The sequence below is a fragment of the Leptidea sinapis genome, chromosome 1 (genome assembly GCF_905404315.1).
Source record: "Leptidea sinapis chromosome 1, ilLepSina1.1, whole genome shotgun sequence".
NCBI classification, from domain to species: domain Eukaryota; kingdom Metazoa; phylum Arthropoda; class Insecta; order Lepidoptera; family Pieridae; genus Leptidea; species Leptidea sinapis.
In genome coordinates, this window is record NC_066265.1 from 29,100,785 (window position 1) to 29,121,359 (window position 20,575).

General features: G+C 38.4%; 2 protein-coding genes across 3 annotated transcripts; one reads left to right on the top strand and one right to left on the bottom strand.

The window, feature by feature from the left end:
- Positions 1–254: 254 nt before the first annotated feature.
- LOC126965750 (post-GPI attachment to proteins factor 3) lies at positions 255–15,978 on the bottom strand. 2 transcript variants are annotated; one of them, XM_050809512.1, is made up of 7 exons: positions 15,709–15,978; positions 12,440–12,594; positions 11,570–11,728; positions 9,924–10,048; positions 4,365–4,498; positions 1,833–2,040; positions 255–357 (listed from the first exon to the last, which is right to left on the bottom strand). In XM_050809512.1, the coding sequence occupies exons 1-7, from the start codon at positions 15,824–15,826 to the stop codon at positions 285–287; spliced, it is 972 nt and encodes a 323-aa protein (XP_050665469.1). In that variant the 5' UTR covers positions 15,827–15,978; the 3' UTR covers positions 255–284. The 2 variants fall into 2 exon arrangements, with proteins under 2 accessions (XP_050665469.1, XP_050665477.1); XM_050809520.1 differs by lacking the exons at positions 255–357; positions 1,833–2,040; positions 4,365–4,498 and adding exons at positions 7,564–7,840; positions 8,486–8,633; positions 8,871–8,981 and having other exon boundaries at positions 15,709–15,976.
- A 3,180-nt stretch (positions 15,979–19,158) lies between these two features.
- Positions 19,159–20,522, top strand: LOC126965709 (GTP-binding protein 10 homolog). Its single transcript, XM_050809459.1, has one exon. The coding sequence runs from the start codon at positions 19,311–19,313 to the stop codon at positions 20,475–20,477; it is 1,167 nt and encodes a 388-aa protein (XP_050665416.1). The 5' UTR covers positions 19,159–19,310; the 3' UTR covers positions 20,478–20,522.
- Positions 20,523–20,575: the final 53 nt, after the last annotated feature.

Below are 20,575 nucleotides of genomic sequence, written 5' to 3' on the forward strand. Positions count from 1 at the left end.
AGTTACCGTTGATAAGTTTATTGGGACAGAAAAGTCAACGATAGTTACGATTTTTATCTCAAGTAGGCCACTACCAGAGATAGACCGAATATTGGGAACGGCTGTATTATTAGTCTTTGACAATATAGCATTTTGCATTATGAGTAAATAACTTAGGACTGTATTTAATTTTTTTTAAATATATATATCTGGTCATTCATGCATTTCATGTGTAACTTCAGGTGTAAAAATACGATAATAATAATAACATATAGTAGGATCAAGTTTTTTTATTTTGTTAATAATTAAGATAGTTTCGTGTCACTTTTCCCAGTCGGTAATGAAGACTGCAGATCTTTGAGGTCTTCAATCACGAATCTGAAAAAAAAGCACTTCTTAGTTTAGGTTAGAAACGACGGTGACGTGTCCACGCTAGGTGATCACAGAGCGCGAGTAGGGCAGGCGTAATGGACTTGATCTTGTCTATACCCAACATTTTAATAATAATAATATCTTTTATTTCTCACCAACAACCAAAATTACAATATAGCGAAAACTTAAAAATACAGGGGATACATAAGTTTTGGTCGTGGATCGCTGGTGCCTGTGGTAGGTAATAAAATACCTGTATTACTGGTCACCAGGATTCCACTTTTACACAGTGACTAAAAAGCTTGAAATTCCAAAGGATTGAGGTAAATGTGTGTGTGTGTGTGTGTGAGTGTGTGTGTGTGTGTGTGTGAGTGTGTGTGTGTGTGTGAGAGAGAGAGAGGGGGTGTATGTGCAAACATGCGTACGATAGGGTGTATGTAGCATGTTAATAGTTTCAAGCTCTTCGATCAAGCGTTCTGTTTATTTGATTGAAAATGTACAAAATTAAGAAATAAATACTTTGAAGAAAGTGCCGTTCACCAAGCACGGGCGGACGACAACGATGTTGAAACGAAAGGTGCGTATAATATATGAAGCAGGGCTCACGGTCCGTAATATCGCGGAACGAAACAACATGGTAACGAAACAACACGCATTTTCGGCGGTGCCTACCTGCATCTGCCGTCTTTAAGGGTTTTTTTTATTATGAAATATTTCACTAGCTATGGCGCTCTTCAGACCGAAACAATAATGCTTACACATTACTGCTTCACGGCAGAAATAGGCGCCGTTGTGGTACCCATAATCTAGCCGGCATCCTGTGCAAAGGAGCCTCCCATTGGTAAAAGGTGTGGAGCGAGTTCTATTCGTTATAGCTAGACACAAGAGAGCAACACAGATTTACTCACACTGTTGCGTTGTATGCAGTCGGCGTGCGGTGTTTAACGGAGCGTGGGAAATGAAATTATTTACTTTGCTTTGAAATAGGGTATGTCCAGATTATATCACAATTAAATATGACAATGTGTCCTCTGTCCACCAAAAAAAACTTGACACTAATTTAAATATTCATTAATACTATAAAAAATATTTTCAAGCAGCCGTTTAAAGTCTTGGTATAAACATTTTATTTGACAGTATTTTCAAATCGGCGCCTATTTTTGCCATGAAGCAGTAATGTGTAAACTACTGTTTCAGTCTGAAGGGCGCCGTAGCTAGTGAAATTACTGGGCAAATGAGACTTAACATCTTATATCTCAAGGTGATGAGCGCAATTTTAGGGCCGCTCAGTTTTTTTGTTTTTTTTTTTAAGAATCCTGAACGGCACTGCATTGTAATGGGTAGAGCGTATCAGTTACCATCAGCTGAACGTCCTGCTCATCCATCCCTTATTTTCATTAAAAAAAAGTCCTCAGGCAATTTTTTACATAATTTTATACACATGTTATGGCTATGGAAGCCACAGGCCGCATTGTATTTACCGGTAGAACAAGAGCGGCAACGGCGCAGTGGCGAGATGCCACAGCGCATGCGCGTCCCAGCCGCGGGTCGGTGGCAGCTCCAGAAGTTCGAGCGCCAGCGCGGCTCCTGACAGCAGCGTGAAGGCCAACACACGCCACGAGTGGTGTCCGCGCGACGCTAACACCTGCCGAGCGGCCCAACCCGCCCAAACGAGCGAGCCCGCCGTGCCTGCGTGCACAGGGGGTATTACATCATGTCTGGCCACATACATTTTTTTTTATGGAATAGGAGGACAAAAGAGCGTACGGGTCACCTTGTGTTAAGTGATCACCGCCGCCCACATTATCTTGCAACACCAGAGGAATTACAAGAGCGTTGCCGGCCTTTAAGGAAGGTGTACGCGCTTTTTTTGAAGGTACCCATGTCGTATCGTCCCGGAAACACCACACAAGGAAGCTCATTCCACAGCTTCGTAGTGCGAGGAAGAAAGCTCCTTGAAAACCGCACTGTGGAGGACCGCCACACATCCAGATGGTGAGGATGATATCCTAACTTGTGGCGTGTCGTGCGAAGGTGGAATTGTAAACTTCATGCCAAGACATACAATGAGACCGAAAATTTACTGAAAAATCCTATTTGACCGGTAGGCACACACGCACTACTACCCCTCGGGTCACTGACCTCTACTATATACCACTGGACTGGCGGCTGTCAAAGTGCTTTTGGGCCTGTTTGATATTCGCAATTTTGGCGCTGCTGGCGAAGTAGCGAGAGTCTACGGTACTAAAACTAGTGATGACAACCTAGTGGACAACAAAGATGATGGGAAACTATTTACAAAAAAATTGTGTACTTTATACGTTGACTCAAGAAGTATATAAATAACAAGAAAAACGAACGAAATTAATTCAAAATGTAGAAATACTTCAGAGTATATAATACTTTTGTTCCTTCGCAGTCATTTGTATTATACGTCAAAATTAGTTCTCTGGACACTCGCGAGTGGCGCTTCAAATAGGCACAATAATTTTTAAAGGGTACTGAGAGGGATATGCGTTCTAGAAGGTCAGAATTATTTATTTTATTATTAACTATTTTGTGCAGATATAATAAATCTAGGTTGCTGCGACGAGATTTTAGTGACTGAAGTTTAAAGTATTCGAGGCGTAGGGTATAAGATCATAAATCATATATCTTGAAACGAGCAATTCTTGTATGTATATAATCTGAATCTCGGAAACGGCTCCAACGATTTTCATAATAATAATAATAAGTTTTTATTAAAGTCAAAATTACCCAGTATACAAACAAATAGGTACAATGATATTCTAATACATAATATAAAGATAAAAATTTAAAAATACACAAAACTTATAAACTATCTGGAAAGGTTAATAAAGCTCTTCCCAGGCGTCGTAGTCCAGGCACCGTCATTTATTTACTATTTTTCTTTTGATGCACAGATAGCCAATATGAAAAAAGATTGCTAGGCATCCCGTCACAAACTGTATGGAGAATGCGGTTGTGAGATTTGTTGGAGTCTATCCCAGAAGGAAGCAACTCTTTTTCTCATCACAGCATAGAAATCAGGCACCCTCGATTCAGCAAACATACCCGAGGCACTGCAGTAACTAGGCAATCCCAACAATATGCGAAAAGCATCATTGTACTGCACGCGCATTGTCGTGTATGACTTGTCGAGAAATTTCGTCCAAAGTTGGCAGGCGTAGAAGATTGACGGGATTGCTGCATTGGCCAAATTTTCGGGCCATATTGCAACGAATCGATTGCAGTGCCCTCCTCTCGCTCTCAATATCACTGTCATCCTTCAGGTGCTCTGTAAGAACACGTCCCAGGTATTTAAACTCTGTTACAACTCGAACCGCTGAGCCATCCAACAACACCTCAGGTACCCTCTCCGGACCTTTTCCCGCCCGAAATACCAACATTTCTGTCTTATTAACGTTATATTTCAATCCGTGAGCATTCGCATAATGCTCACAGACTGAAAGCAACTTCCCAAGTCCCTCGTTAGACGGGCTGAGAACCACCATGTCATCCGCGTAACTGAGACTGTTAAAACACGTGTTACCGATGTGACATCCGATATTTGTGGTTCTCAACTCCTCTATCAAATCATTTACATACAAATTAAATAGATTCGGGGATGTGATACCTCCTTGACGTACTCCGCAGACTAATCTATAGGAATTAGACGTCGTGTCGCCCCATTGTTTATTTGGTTTCCGTAAAATTTAGTATACAGGGGATTTCGGGGAAGATAAATCGATCTAGCTAGGTTTCAATTTAAAAAAAATGTATTTATCTGTGTTTTAATGAGAAACAGCTACAATTGCATTAGAATACAAAGGTAAATTTCAACACTATATACAAGACTATAATTGCTCAGATGGGACAATGGGTGATCCGGAAAGCAGATGACCCCGGTGCGAATCCAGATGTCGTATTAGTTTTGTTTTTGTTCAAGTTTTGTGCATTCTTAAAAATCCGAGCAAGGCTCGGTCGTCCGGGCATTGAATAGATAAACTCACCAAAGAACACATTCACGTACATGTTGTAGTCATAGTCTATGCTCCCCGAGTACAGATAGCGTGCGTGCTCCACGTAGTAAAGGACGGTGGCGGCAACTATGACAAGTGTCAGCTTCCGGCGCTTGTGGAATACTCTGAGAACAATGGAGTCCCGTATTACAACAGGGAATAATATACAATAAATAGGTCCAACTAGATACCGCAGGCGCAGTCGCAAAGTGCGGCAATTAATACTACACCCAAGTAGGCGTAGTAGTAGCGAACCAGAACAATAGCTATATTATTTAGGCAACTATTAGTTGCTTGTATGCGTGGCATCTTGACACTCAATGGCATCTTTAAAATTTTGTAACATACGCTTCGTGTTATTTTTTATAATGGTCATTGGCAAATTGACTTAACATCTTATGTCTCAAGGTGACGAGCGCAGTTGTAGTGCCAAAGAGAATTTTTGAGCTATTCAAGAATCCTGAGCGGCACTGCATTGTAATGGGTAGGGGGTATCGATAACCATCAGCTGAAAGTCCTGCTCGTCTCGGCCCTTATTATCATAAAAAAAAACTAAGACTAGATTGATACGAGCGCTGGTTTTCTCTTCTTCTTGTAATCTTGACCGAGAAAGGCAAAGGGTTGATGCATAGGTACGATATGTGGTGTTCGAGGCGAATGCTATGGATGGCATTTCTCCAATCGTGCTTAGAACGTGTGCTCCTGAGTTGACGCCGGTGCTAACGCGTTTATTCCGGCACTCTTATTCAAAAGGCGTAGTCCCTGATTCATGGAAGTCAGCCCTTGTCCATCCGATCCCAAAAAAGGAGACAGTTCGGATCCGGCAAACTACAGGCCTATTGCTATTACTCTCCAAAATCATGGAGAGCATAATTAACCGCCAGCTCTTGGTATACCTTGAGGGTCACCAGTTGATCAACGACCGGCAGTACGGCTTTCACCATGGTCGGTCGACTGGCGATCTTCTGGTATACCTAACACATAGATGGGCGGCGGTTATTGAAAGCAAGGGGGAAGGCCTGGCAGTGTTTGCCTGGATATAGCGAAGGCCTTTGATCGTGTATGGCACAAAGCGCTCCTCGCAAAACTTCCATCATTTGGGCTTCCCGAGAGCTTATGCAAGTGGACCTCCAGCTTCCTCACTGGGCGCAGCATATAGGTCGTTGTCGACGGTCATTGCTCGAATCCCAAGCCCGTGAACGCTGGAGTGCCCCAAGGCTGTGTGCTATCTCCCACGCTGTTTCTTCTGCATATCAATGATATGTTGGACACCGCCAACATGCATTGCTATGCAGACGACAGCACTGGTGATGCCGTATACACGGGCCATGCAGGTCTCTCTCGGGAAAACGTCGACCAGTGCCGGAAGAAACTTGTGTCTTCTATCGAGTCCTCTCTCGAGAAGGTCGCGGAATGGGGTAAGTTGAACCTTGTCCAATTTAACCCCCAGAAGACTCAAGTTTGCGCGTTTACCACTAAAAAAACCCCATTTGCCTTACACCGCTCTTCGAGAACACTTCCCTTAAAGCCTCGCCTAGTATCGGTCTCGTAGTCTAGTAGTAATAGGTCTCGAAATCTCGAGCGATTGCCAAGTCCGTGGCCATCTGGAGGGCAAAGCCAAATTGGCTTCGAAGAAACTGGGCGTCATAAATAGAGCACGGCAATACTTCAAGCCGGCCCACATTCTAGCGCTCTACAAAGCGCAGGTCCGGCCTCACATGGAGTATTGCTGTCATCTCTGGTCTGGCGCACCCCAGTATCAGCTCGATCCATTTGATCGCGTGCAACGCAGAGCAGCTCGAATTGTCGGGGACCTAGCGCTCTGTGAACGGCTGGATCACTTGGCGTTGCGTAGAGACGTCGCTTCATTGTGTGTCTTCTACCGCATTTTTCACGGGGAGTGTTCCGAAGAGCTGTTCAACCTGATTCCTGCCGCCGAATTTCACCTTCGCACGACACGCCACAAGTTACGATTATCATCCCCACCATCTGGATGTGTGGCGGTCCTCCACAGTGCGGTTTTCAAGGAGCTTTCTTCCTCGTACCACGAAGCTGTGGCATGAGCTTCCTTGTGCGGTGTTTCCGGGACGATACGACATGGGTACCTTCAAGAAAAGCGCGTACACCTTCCTTAAAGGCCGGCAACGCTCTTGTGATTCCTCTGGTGTCGCAGGAGAGTGTGGGCGGCGGTGATCACTTAACACCAGGTGACCCGTACGCTCGTTTGTCCTCCTATTCCATAAAAAAAAATGCTAGAAATACGTTAGTCGGCCAAACACACTTGCGTCGATCCTGAAGCAGCTCCGATTAGAACTTACTTGTCCACCTAATGCCGACACATTTCAGCGACGAAAGTTTGAAAAAAACTAATTATGGTTGGAAATACCAAAAGAAAAATGTGGTGTTTCTTCAACAAGATGGACCGACCAAATGAAAGAATCGTCACCCAAATTCCCACAGTTGCCAGAGACGCGCTGGACAGAAACACGTGAATGCCGTAGGTCTACCTACTCTTATTCAACGAAAGACGAAGTTTCAATCGAAGTTTTGTTTCCTACTACAGTTCAATTCGTTCCGACGTTTCGTCCCGAACAAACATTGTTTGAAATTTCTATTTTCTAAATCTCCTCCGATTCATTTGCGTTGCGAACGAAAAAAGGTGTTTGACAGCTGTTTGTTCGGAATTCTAACCTCAAATCGTCGAAACCAAACCAAACCTTTTCATTTTCGTTTTTTTGGATTTTTTAGCAAATTGGCTTGAAATGGCTTCAAGAATGTTTCTTATCGAGGCTGCTTTACGTGAAGAACGTTTAAAACGTAGAAAGAACCGGCTCCGCCTGCGCAATCAATTTAATATTAGTCAATTTCCGGAGTTCATAGGAAATTACAGACTCAGTCGGCAATTATTATAGTTATGCCAAGAGATAGTACCTTTTACAAATTTACAAATTATTTATTATGCTTACGGCCTTGAATTTTTATACTCGAGGTCTGTGGCGTAAAACATGGGACGCGCCTATGGCACAACAGACTGTTTCTCGTTGTTTGCAGGAGGTCACAACCTTCAATGCACCCTATATAATATAATAATTATATAAAAATTCTCGCAAAATAGAAACGAAAGGAGTCTTATTAAGCGGCGATATGTATGTATGTTTAGTTATTAAGTTTAAATAAAAATATACAAGACCTTTTAACAACATTTTATTTACTTAGAACAACTTACTCTAGAACAAGAAAGGCATCAATAATCATTCTAAAACAACACAATAATCATAATTCCTATTATCTAGATATAATTCTCTAAGGACACAGCTGTAATAGGGCATCCCTGATGACTGCAAGCTCAGTGTTTGTCACTGTTTCTCTTTCTACACGCCCGTCTTCATATTCAAATAATGTACTTCTGACATCTCCGTGGGAGCCAGCGGCATCATATCTCCTTCTGAGACGTGTAGGTTGAGAGGCTGAAAAACAACATTCGGACAACTTGAATAAAAAAAGGAAATATAAATCAAATCAAAATCACTTTATTCATGTAGGTCACGGAAATGACACCTATGAATGTCAAAAAATATTTTTTCTTATTGAATCTACCGCTACTTCGTAAAGGGTTGAGCTAATAAGAAGAAGTAGCAAGAAACTCATTGCCACTCTTTTATATCATGATTTACATTTTCTTCGATTTACAAATTATTTCAATTACAATATAATATAATGTGTAAAGTGATGCAACAAACATACTCAAACATCAAATAGTCAATGCCTTACAAGAGTTAGCCAAAAAAGTAAATGTAAATTAATACAAAAGTTATTGAGTACAGTAGAAAAACCGGCCAAGTGCGGGTCGGACTCACTCGTGAAGGGTTCCGTACCATTAGGTATCTATATGAACAGCATCCATAAAAATCACGTTTGTTGCGTTAAATATTCCCCCCCCCCTTAATATACCCCCTTTAATATTTATTTTATACTGTTTTTTGACTGTTATTATAGCGGAAGTACAGTGGCGTCTTAGTAAAAGGGTTCCTAGCAAGTCTAATAACATTAAAGACTAAGTAATAATAGTTAAAATTACATTTACCACAAATGGCACAGCAACAAATACTTACAAAGAGTGGCTGGAAGAGGAGTCAAGAGTTCTTTCTGCCTGGGTTCTCTATACTTAACAATTTCCTCGCGCAAGTTCACACAAAAGAGCTGTGAAATGTGCGGTGATTGACTTGTTTGACTGGAGGTGGATGGAATTGGTTCATTGGTCTGAAAAAAAAAAACAGATTTGATTCTCGACAGAATCATGAAATATTTAAAAGAAATCATATTCGATCACATTAATTTAAAACGGTCTTTAAATTCTTATAGTTATATAAATGTAATATTTAATAATAAAAACTATTGAAAAAAAAAGTTGAACAAAATTAAGATTGCTAGTAATTGAGAGGTTAGCCCCAGCTTGACGTTCATCAAAACATCTCCCATTATGGACAGGGCCTTTACCTGTCAATGGGTAAGTGGGGCTGCCATCCATGCACCACCTCCAGTCGCTGAAGCCAACGTCCGAGAATCAGTAGCAGTTTTCTTGGCTAAATGTTTTCTATGAAACCATATCTGCAAAACATATTAAGAAATCATGAGATTTTTATGTCACTACAATATTTAAGTTATTAATAACTTTAAAGAACACGTACCTTTTGCCATTGTCTATTAGTTTTTGTGCAACCCCCATAGAGTTCAGTGCACAATTCCTCCCATAGCCTCTTAATCTCGGCACTTCTTTCAATACTCCTCAAACTCCCGCGGGCTTAATCCCTATGCTCATCCAAAAAATTGAGAAGGGTGTCGATTTGTTCGGAAATAGCCGAACCCGTATGTGGAGCCATTTGAAAAGATGGATCTAAGGTGTTTGAATATATTTAGTGAAAAAGTTAAATAAGTATATTGCTGATATTTGTTGATATTGATATTAAGATGACATCTTTACATTGCGTGTGTAATACCACAGAACAGAAAAATCTAGTAGAAGTGGCCTCATGTCATTTTACTATGGAAACCGATGTCGCCAAACTCACACATTTATCTATTAAATACGTAATACGCACATTTAATTCCTGCTTTATGATAGGCCTAAATTTACAATAATTCCGAAAAGACGATTTCGAACTTAATACCATAACGCTAATCTCATATTCTTAAAGTGATAATGACAAACTCGGAACTTTTTCTTAAATTGCGAAAAATAACATATAAAAACTTGAAGTAATAGGTACTCTGTGACCATAGATTTGACTTCTGGCAAAATAGCTAGTGTTGTACGAAAATTAATAAACATATCGATAAGTTAGTGAAAACTAGAAATGATGTAATCAGGGTTGATAAAAGTATATTACTAATTCATGGTTTTAGATCTATTTTTTACAATTCTATAACGTATTTCCTCTACTCCATGATTTATTCATATATATATATATGAATATATAGACATTGACATCGGAATTTCAAAAATTCTTTATTTTTAAAATGATCTCAATAATATTAATTAAATCAACGTACCTCAGTATTGCTGCCAGAAACAGGCTCATAACCATGGAGAGAGCGCACGCGTAGTCCATGAACTCTGTGAAGGCATTGTCTCTGGTGTGGAATATTGCGGACCAGATCCACGCGTGCATACATACCTGGCGAAATGAGAGTTGAAGATTAGCTTTTGAAATATTAAACTTTTATTCGGCAACAACTGACAGCTATGACTCTCTTCTTCAATACATCGTACCTCCTCAGGTGGTTATAAAAAAGGATAGTTGTACACAGGAATATCCTGCCACTGGCCCAATTCAGATTCTATACAGGGATAACAGTCCTCATCACACACAACTAACATAAAATAAATTGCGTGCGTACAAAGTACACATGTCAGAAGTGAAAGGTGCTTTGTGCATGAACCTCTAAACATCTTTTTTTTTATGGAAAAGGAGGACAAACGAGCGTGCGAATCACCTGGTGTTAAGTGATTACCGCCGCCCACATTCTCTTGCAACAGCAGAGGAATCACATTAGCGCTGCCGGCCTTTAAGGAAGGTGTACGCGCTTTTTTTGAAGGTTCCCATGTCGTATCGTCCCGGAAACACCGCACAAGGGAGTTCATTCCACAGCTTTGTAGTACGTAGAAGAAAGCTCTTTGAAAACCGCACTGTGGAGGACCGCCATACATCCAGATGGTGGGGATGATATCCTAACTTGTTGCGTGCGAAGTTGGAATTCGGCGGCAGGAATCAGGTGAAACAGCTCTTCGGAACACTCCACATGATAAATGCGGTAGAGGACACACAATGCAGCGATATCTCTACGCAACGCCAAGTGATCCAGCCGTTCACAGAGCATTGGGTCCCCGACAATTCAAGCTGCTCTGCGTTGCACGCGATCAAATGGATCGAGCTGATACTGGGGTGCGCCAGACCAGAGATAACAGCAATTCTCCATATGTGGCCAGACCTGCGCTTTGTAAAGCTACAGAATGTGGGCCAGCTTGAAGTATTGCCGTGCTCCATTTATGACGCCCAGTTTCTTCGAAGCCAATTTGGCTTTGGACTCGATATGGCCGCGGAATTGGCAATCGGTTAAGATATCGAGACCAAGAATTCCGATACTAGGCGAGGCTGTAAGATAAGTGTTGTCGAAGAGCGGTGATACGACAAATGGGGTTTTTTTAGTGGTAAACGCTCAAACTCGAGTCTTCAGTTGGTTAAATTGGACAAGGTTCAATTTACCCTATTCCGCGACCTTCTCAAGAGAGTACTCGATAGAAAACACAAGTTTCTCTCGGCACTGGTCGACGATTTCCCTAGAGAGACCTGCATGGCCCGTGTATACACATGAAGTCCTGGTACATGTCGCTAGGATGACACATGATTTCCAATATATAACGTCAATAATAACAAAATAATACGTCGTGCGCATGATCTCAGAATAATCTATTAAGGAATACTCGCATCATACATAAGACAGTCTCTTCTTCAATTATGATCGCCTGGTACCACAACACGGTATAATGCTTCCTATCTCATTTTCTCCCATGTAAATCTTATGAATTTATTTATCTGTCTCTTTTAACTGTCTCGCTTTTTCGTTTCATCGACTTTCAAATCACAACGATGCTAAACAAGTTTTCACTTCAATAACTGAAATGTATGAGTACTTACCACAGCAAACACTTTCCAGAGCAGGAGTGCAGGAGTACGGGAAGCTGCAGGCAACTGTCGTTTCATCTCAGTAAACATGTAGACATGAGCAGCCAAGTTCAGCAGTGACGCCAGTGTGGACGCTGGCTCTTGAACACCCAGGATTCTCTTGAACGGCCACTGTTAGCCATTTACAAAACAGTCATGTAATTATATATTTTTAACGTGATAATTTTCTGTTTTGTGCGGATCATAATGGTGGCATCCAGCATAAGTGTCATGCGACCACTAAAAGACTTCAAAACAGAGTCACACTAGACTTATGACGTAATAGTTTTAATGGGCAGCGTTATCCGGTTTGGTATAAAATTATTTAGGCATACAATGAGGATGTCCATTGTTTCTTTCAAGTTCATTTAGCATCATTATTTACCAGTGGCAGGCTCTTTTTACAGGAAGCCGTGTAGATTATGGGTACCACATCGGCAAATATTTCTGCCGTGAAGCAGTAATTTGTAAACATTACTGTGTTTCGGCCTGGAGGGCCCCGTAGCAAGTGAAATTACTGGGCAAATGAGACTTACCATTCTATGTCTCAAAGTGACGAGCGCAATTGCAGTGCCACTCTGAATTTTTGGGTTTTTCAAGAATCATTGTAATGGGTAGGGCATATCAATTACCATCAGCTGAACGTTCTGCACGTCTCGTTCCTTATTTTCAAAAAAATAAAAAAACTACCTCCCCTGTAATATCCAATTACAATGCTCTTCTTTTAAAGACATTTAGTTGTTCAATTAAGACTTGTTGACATACACACATCTTAAGTTTCATAAACATGGGGACCAGGTGTAAATAATTATAAATAAATAGTATCAAAAAACAGATTTGCACCTTTCCATGGAATTTTGGGATTGTGTATCCTCTCTCCAGGAAGCCTTGCACAGTTCTCCACATACAGTGATACCTGCACTCATCTCTGCAGTTCCACAGCAAGATCTTGCTCCAAATATCTTGCTGCTGGGCAGCCTCTGGTGTGAATGTCAAGTCTGAAACAAATTAATATATAACGACCGGCTACACAACACCTACAAAACGGCCATTTTGGAGACCCCAACTTCCGAATGGAATGGTTGCTTCAATGATTGGTTCCATTGTATGGAAAAATGTGTCAAATTTCGAGGAGAATACTTCGAAAAGCAATAAATACATTTTTAAATAGTAATGTTGTGTCACTTTCTTGATTTCCGAAATTTTCAGTGCAGCCCTCGTAGAATCAATTAAAACTTGTCAAAATGAAACAACTTCTTTGGAGATAAGCTGCAATAAACATAGAATCAAAAATATATTATTTTTTTTATATAATTTATACATAAATTGTCCATATCATGCTGCCTTCAGTCTTCATAGACTATAACCCGATGTGTTCACTGGTTATAAATGTCTTGTTTGTATTGTATGTATGTCTTGTAAAGTGATTCCTGACTAGACTGTTACTCTTCTTTACAACATAGCTACATCTGTTGTACAATTTCATTCATTTTTAGACCATTGTTACAGTACAACTACATAGCTTTGACTTATATGACAAACGTTCTTTGTATTTATCCACAGTCGGAAACAAGTTGAAAGTAAAATAAACTTATTCCACATTTTACCTTAACTGAATATAATCTTTCACCATAAAAAATATTACTAGATAACACATGTATATACCAATATACTGTATCCTTATATTCTTTTGTGTTTACTTTACAAGTGTTCCATAATTCAATGCAAATCTGAAGCTAGACGATAGGCTAGATGGAAACATCATCAGAAAAATCCATCCCATGTTCTATAGAAATTATGGGTATTAAACAAAAAAGTAGATTTCTCCATTGTTTAACCACTTTTTAGTTATTGTGGTTTATGTTTTTTATTTTTGCCAATTTAAAACATGTCAGCATAGCCTTAAATAACATAACACTTTTTACCTAATTATGAATTCAACATTTTTAAATTATTTCGACTTTGACAGAGCCTCCCGAAAAAAAAATGTACTAGATTGTCTTGGTATGTGCCATATAAAGTTGGCGCCTTTAACCAAGACTCCAAAATGGTACAACACTAGTTTGGCAAATAAATATCTGTAAAAAATAAAAAAACTTGTAAGTAAACCAATTTTGTATGAATCCAGTTTCCTTAGCTAAAATAGTTTTGATTCCAACTCATACATTTGACAACTAAAGAGTATTTACACAAATAAAATTTAAAAAACAATATTTTATGAACGATAAGGAATTCTAACCCACGACCTCCGGCATTCCGTGGCGGTGCTCTAACCAACTGAGCTAACAGTTCGAGTACACCCTTGTTATAAAATTCTGTTTGCTATGTTCAACTCTCAAATTTTATTTATGTATTAATCCTAGAAGTGAGGGTTATCACTTTAAAAACATAACATATATTGTAAATAATATTTATTTAAAATAACAATTACATACCTATTCATAGTATATAAAAAACTGAGCTATTTTTATAAGATGACCTTATACTAGGCAGGTACAACCCTAATGTTGTCAGAAGAAATAAGAGTCATGTGACAGAAAGAGAGGCAACTTCTAAGTGAATAAAAATGTAGGATAGGAGCACTGTGCAACGTGAACTACACCTTATTGTATGGCCGCAAGTCCCTATTTCTTTAATTGATTTTGCAGAGTGAGACTTCCATAATTGTACTATTATATGTCTATATATATAAAAATTAATTGCTGTTCGTTAGTCTCGCTAAAACTAGAGAACAGCTGGACAGATTTGGCAAATTTAGGTCTTGAATTATTTGTGGAAGTCCAAGGAAGGGAAGGTTTAAAAGGTGAATAAATGGTGAAAAATGCTGCTAAATTAAATAAAAACCACAAATTTGTCTTTCCTTTGATGTGTCCATACACAATTTCTATGAGAGAATTTATTGACACACGGTTTGACAGTTCTGCTGTGAAATAATTTCATTACAACAACAGGAAGCATATTTTACCAAATAATTCTTGATGTTATGATATATTATTGACCAATTAATAAAAAACACTATTTTATTTATTGTAAACAGAACAACGTCTGTCATGTCAACTAGTTCTTTAATAAAAATAAAAATTAAGTAAACTCTTTTTTATGAGAAAATGTTCATAAAAATAATCCTTGATTGAACTCACACTTTACCATCACATTCTTTGAGACAAGCCAAGTAAACTATGGGGACCTTCAATCAAAACTTTACAAACTTTATGGCAGAAAATACCACTGTACCAACTGTGATACCCACCTCCTTTTTTTTTTATGGAATAGGAGGACAAACGAGCGTACGGGTCACCTGGTGTTAAGTGATCACCGCTGCCCACACTATCTTGCAACACCAGAGGAAGGGACGTCTCTACGCAACACCAAGTGATCCATCCGTTTACAGAGCGCTAGGTCCCCGACAATTCGAGCTGCTCTGCGTTGCACGCGGTCAAATGGATCGAGCTGATACTGGGGTGCGCCAGACCAGAGATGACAGCAATACTCCATGTGAGGCCGGACCCGCGCTTTGTAGAGCGCTAGAATGTGGGCCGGCTTGAAGTATTGCCGTGCTCTATTTATGACACCCAGTTTCTTCGAAGCCAATTTGGCTTTGCCCTCCAGATGGCCACGGAATTGGCAATCGCTCGAGATTTCGAGACCCAGTATTCCGATACTAGGCGAGGCTTTAAGGGAAGTGTTCTCGAAGAGTGGTGATACGGCAAATGCTAGCTGGCATTCTGTGATTGTATCCCACTGAGGATAATATACCTACTAGTACATAAACACGTGTGTAACATGCGTTCTGCACCAAGAGCCATTTGGCAGGATATTTGATTAACACTATGGAACTATTTTCTTTTTATCACAACCTATGTTGCTGAGTTTCGTACCATAGTTTTATACTAATAATTGATAAATATGATATATAATTTGGGAAATTTTATCTGCCATGACTGGAGTGTATATGTGGTGTTATATCTATGATGTTAATTGATAAACTAAATTCTAACCATTACTTTGATCTTGATATCAACGGTACCTTAAAGTATTAACAGCCTAAGCCTGTATTAAATTATATTTTCTTGAGCTTAGTAACAGAAAGCTATCCAAGTACATCTACTCACCATTTGTACAATTTGCTTTCATACATCCCTTAACACAGTTAATATAGAATGGAGATCGATCACCATCACTGCAGAGAACGGTGTATATTACCGTAAATAATAATAATATTCGAAGCATATTAAATACACTCAAATTATTTAAATGCAGTCATAACGTTAATATTGTGGTTATATCCCATTACCCATATTAAGATATCTATTTTTAATGGTAAGAAGATAATATTATTTTATTTGTAAACATTACATTTATTAAAATTACACATTTTTTTTTTATTATGGGTGGGGATGCTGCATCTCGGATGCAAGTCCACAGAACACTTTTAGTCTAACGAGCATGTGCAAGTCTGTGGCAATTTTTTAACATTATAGTTAATATTGAATAGGCATTTAACAAGCCACTTTATTATTGTAGTTGTAACTAGTACAGCCTCACGAAAATCTTTAAGAAAAAAACGAATCACTCGATTGTTTAAAACATAAGCTCCACAGACTTATATGATGCTTACGCATATATTACACTCCTTGATAGGTTGACAGCTGACGGCTATATATTTCTTTAAATATCTTGTAAAAAAACGGAGTTAGCCGAAAGCCACTACGTTTTAAGCAGCTGTTCGCTTTCAAACTTAGCCTTAAACATAGATAGTTCTGTTTCTAAGCGTTGAAAAGGTCTCATTTGAATAAAATTTATAAAAACTGTGATAAGAAAAAAGGAAGCACGCTCAGGCAGCGGGTGGTCAGACTGGATGTCATTGTGGAATGTGGAGGCAGTAAAATTAGGGACACTTCTTTCAAGTTTTTCATTCCATAGAAAACACTAATAAATCTTTAGAAACATCTAATATAACTATTCAAAATAGTCCAATAATTCCCTCAATAACCTCACCAAAATATTACATTTCTCTTGGAGGGACTAAGTACAAGGAAAATGTTAATATAGCTCCATTTATTGAGCACGTACAAAGAAAAACAAAATCTTTAAGCGAGAGCATCACTCTGCACCCTGTTTAATTTGACTAGTTCCTTAAAAAATAATATTCGAAATATTGATAATGGTTCTTTAAAAGATTAGGTAAAAACAGAATATCTTTAGCTTTCTCGAATTTTACTGTTGTCAACACCTTTATTAATAATTTCAACTGAAACAATGAAATTGAAAGCATTTATTCCATCATTCTAAATAATGCGCATGGGCTATGTACGCGGAGTGCCCTCGGACAGGTCAATTGAGGAAGTTATTGAGAACGAGTACCTTACTACAATAGTAAGGTTCCTAAGGTAAAAAGAATAAATTACTAGACTATATTGGATGGTTTTCCTGTCTGGAAACCAACTCTGTGTGTTATTCTGATATTCGATGGTTAGGTCCTGCCAGAACGTATATTTGTTTGTTTTAATTCCTTACCAGCAGAGCTATACACATACCCAACTATCCAATATTTAAATTGCTGTCATGACATATGAAATTACCATGCCAATCAAAATCTAAGTGCGGTTATGAACATACTGATGATACCTGCAATATAGATGAGGAGAATGTTACTTATTACTATTGCTCAGGTAATCATTTTACTATTAATAGATCTTGTCCAGAGTATGAGCACAAAATACCAAGAAACGTTTCCATAACACAAAAATGCATCACATATGGACAAGCAGCAAAATTGATTCCTCCTGTTCGTAAATCCTATGCTTACATGGCAGTAATAACTTCTCTTTCTTATAATACTTCAACCCATCTCAACAGTCACAGCCCAATTGTCCTTCGCTCCCTAAATCAAAAACAAATTGCGTGTGTACAAAGTACACATGTCAGAAGTGAAACCTGCATTGTGCATGAATCTCTAAACTGCATATGAAGTCCTGGTACATGTTGCTAGGATGACACATGATTTCAACCGCTATGAAAGACATTACTAACACCGCTACCATATTTATATTCTCCTGGTGTCTATGCATAATAATATAATAAGGTATACCTACTCGCGTCATACATAAAAATAAAATAGTATGCTTATTTCTGTCTCATTCTTTGCTGGTTTCATCCTACACATTTTTATATTTGTGTCTCTTACCTGTCTTTTTTCCGTTGCATCCGGTTTGAAATCACAACGATTCTAAAGAAGTTTCACTTCAATAATCATTAAAATATAATCAAAGAATTTCACACTCCTATGGTCCATGATAGACATTGAAAATTACTTCCACGATGGCTAGATTGGAATCATTCAGATTCTTATTAAGACATTACCCCAGTCTAATATTAAAATACTGTACAACATTGCATCTCCAGAATCATCATAAGTAGTCCTACAAAAAATTCTACATTTGAACTATAGATGTGTAGTTTATAAACAGGCTCTCCTTTCAAAATCCATGGATTTTGTTGCTTAAAGATTGCAAAAACCTTCCATGCCAGCGTAGGCATTCGCCAAGGATGCATAATATCACCGGTTCTGTTCAATGCTTACACGGAACTCATAATGCACATTACTCTCGAAGACTGGACGGATTGGTAGCTACAAAATATCAAATTTGCGCTAGGCCGATAATACTTCTTTGATTGCGACCAGTGTTAGTCACATGGAAAAGCTACTTCTCAAAATGGAGCGAGTGAGTATAGAGCGCGTAAGTGTGAAACGTGCAGTGATTGATAGATGACGGCTATTATCTTATAAAAAAGGAGATAGCCTAAATCCACTACGTTTCAACAATTTCGTCGCCTTAATGTAATTACTATTTTAACCGTATGTCAAATATCACTGCACGTTTCATACTAAACCGTAAATACCTGTTGCAACTTGCATTTATAAATTATTCTTATCCGTGAGTAGATATTATTCAGGGTATACAATCTTATATCTCAATATATTCTTGATAATTTAATGTATTTACATAGGCACATAAGTGAATTTGCTAGAAACTGTCATAACCAAAATGTTAATACCAGGAACAGACATAAACTTATAATGCCTACTACTCGGCTAAGTTGAGTAAGTAAGTCTTTTGTGGGGCGATGTATATGCTTTTCAACAAGATCCCAGAAAATGTTCAAAACAAAAGTACCTATTATGATATTCAAAAGAATTGTTAAAAAATGTTTGTGAGGTAAAGGTTACTATAACATAGATGCCCGCTAAGTTTGTTGCGCCCATTCTTCTCATGTCTGAGGCATTCTTTTGAAATGGGTGGTAGTTTTTGACTTTCAATAAGTGATTTTATATCCTTTTTTGAATAAAAATATTTGAATTTAGTTGTATCGCAACGGTAATAAAGTACACGCATTACTATACAAAATCAGTACCAAAATCATGCTGTAGTAACAAATATCATTTTAGTTTGATGGCATTTTATTAAGACGCATAAAACCAGCACAGAAATGTCGCTGCTGTCATAGAAAATCCAAACGTTACGTTATTTGAGTAAGTCTCTGTGGTATTATTATTCTGTGCAGTTCGATATTCACTGTCATCACAGGACTTGTTTATTTATTTTAATTAAACATCATTAAATTCAATTATATTTTATCAATACTAAAACTGTAAATTAAATGAAAATCAATTATTTATGTATTACTATTAGTAATATTTTTAATTAAGAAAATGGTGCATCTTACTAGAATTTTATTGTGTCTCAAGGAATTCAAAAAACCTAGAAAGTATCTTCGCTCAAAATTTATAGACTCCGTAAGACTTCACGTAAAAGGTGGGACAGGAGGCACAGGCCTACCAAAGTATGGTGGGCTAGGTGGACAGGGTGGTTGTGTTTACTGTATTGGCAAAGAGACCACAAATTTAGGTTATATTATGGGTAGACATCGTGGAAAAACATTAACTGCTGGCCATGGAGAAGATAGTCGTAAAACAAAAATAGTGGGCACACCCGGTGACGATATAAAGCTTGAGGTACCACTCGGTGTTACTATTTACAGAGAAGATGGTAAAAATATTGGCTCTATTGACAAAGAGGGACAAATAATTATAGTAGCTAGAGGTGGACCAGGTGGAAACCCCCAAAATAATTTCTTAGGCCACTATGGTCAAGCACATCATATTAGGTTGGATCTTAAATTGATTGCAGATATTGGCCTTGTCGGATTTCCAAATGCAGGAAAAAGTTCTCTTTTAAAGGCTATATCTCGAGCCAAGCCTAAGATAGCTAGCTATCCATTCACAACCATAAAGCCTAACAAAGGTGTCATACACTTTCAAGACCTCAGGCAAATATCAATAGCTGATCTACCTGGCTTAATAGAAGGAGCACATGTCAATGTTGGACTCGGACACTCATTTCTGAAACATGTGGAAAGAACAAAAATCTTACTTTTTATTGCTGATGTTCAAGGATTTCAGTTGGGTCCAAACTATCCACGAAGAACTTGTTTAGAAACTGTACTTTTACTTAATAAAGAATTAGAACTTTATGACCCACTACTATTAGAAAAGCCAGCAATCTTAGCTATCAACAAATTAGATACACAAGGTGCATCAACAATATTCAATGATGTCGTAAAATCTCTAAAGAATATTCACAATGTGAGAGGAAACTCAAGTATTCCGCAAGACATAATCCCAGAAAATATAATATCATTTCAAGATGTCATTGGTATATCAGCATTGAATGGAGATGGTATAGAAACATTAAAGAATTTGCTGAGGAAAAGGTTAGATGACTATGCTGAAGAGATGAATCCTGACATTATAGAAGCAAGTGAATTATTTAAGAAAAACAATGATAGAATAAAAGAACTTAGACCGATAATTACATAATTAAGACTTTTGTAAATACTGTATTATAATGTAAACTACTTTGTTTCTAGTGTTTTTATTTCAATCATTGCATTTAACAATATCTACACAGTAAAACA

Bases quoted from the DNA above. Each gene is read 5' to 3' on its own strand.
- LOC126965750 (XM_050809512.1), bottom strand. From the start codon at position 15,826: ATGCTTCGAATATTATTATTATTTACGGTAATATACACCGTTCTCTGC. The intron at 4,499-9,923 runs GTACGTTGATTT...CATTGTTCTCAG, and splicing joins TTTCTGGCAGCAATACTGAG to AGTATTCCACAAGCGCCGGA. The intron at 2,041-4,364 runs GTGAGTTTATCT...CTGTGCACGCAG, and splicing joins GTACGTGAATGTGTTCTTTG to GCACGGCGGGCTCGCTCGTT.
- LOC126965709 (XM_050809459.1), top strand. From the start codon at position 19,311: ATGGTGCATCTTACTAGAATTTTATTGTGTCTCAAGGAATTCAAAAAA.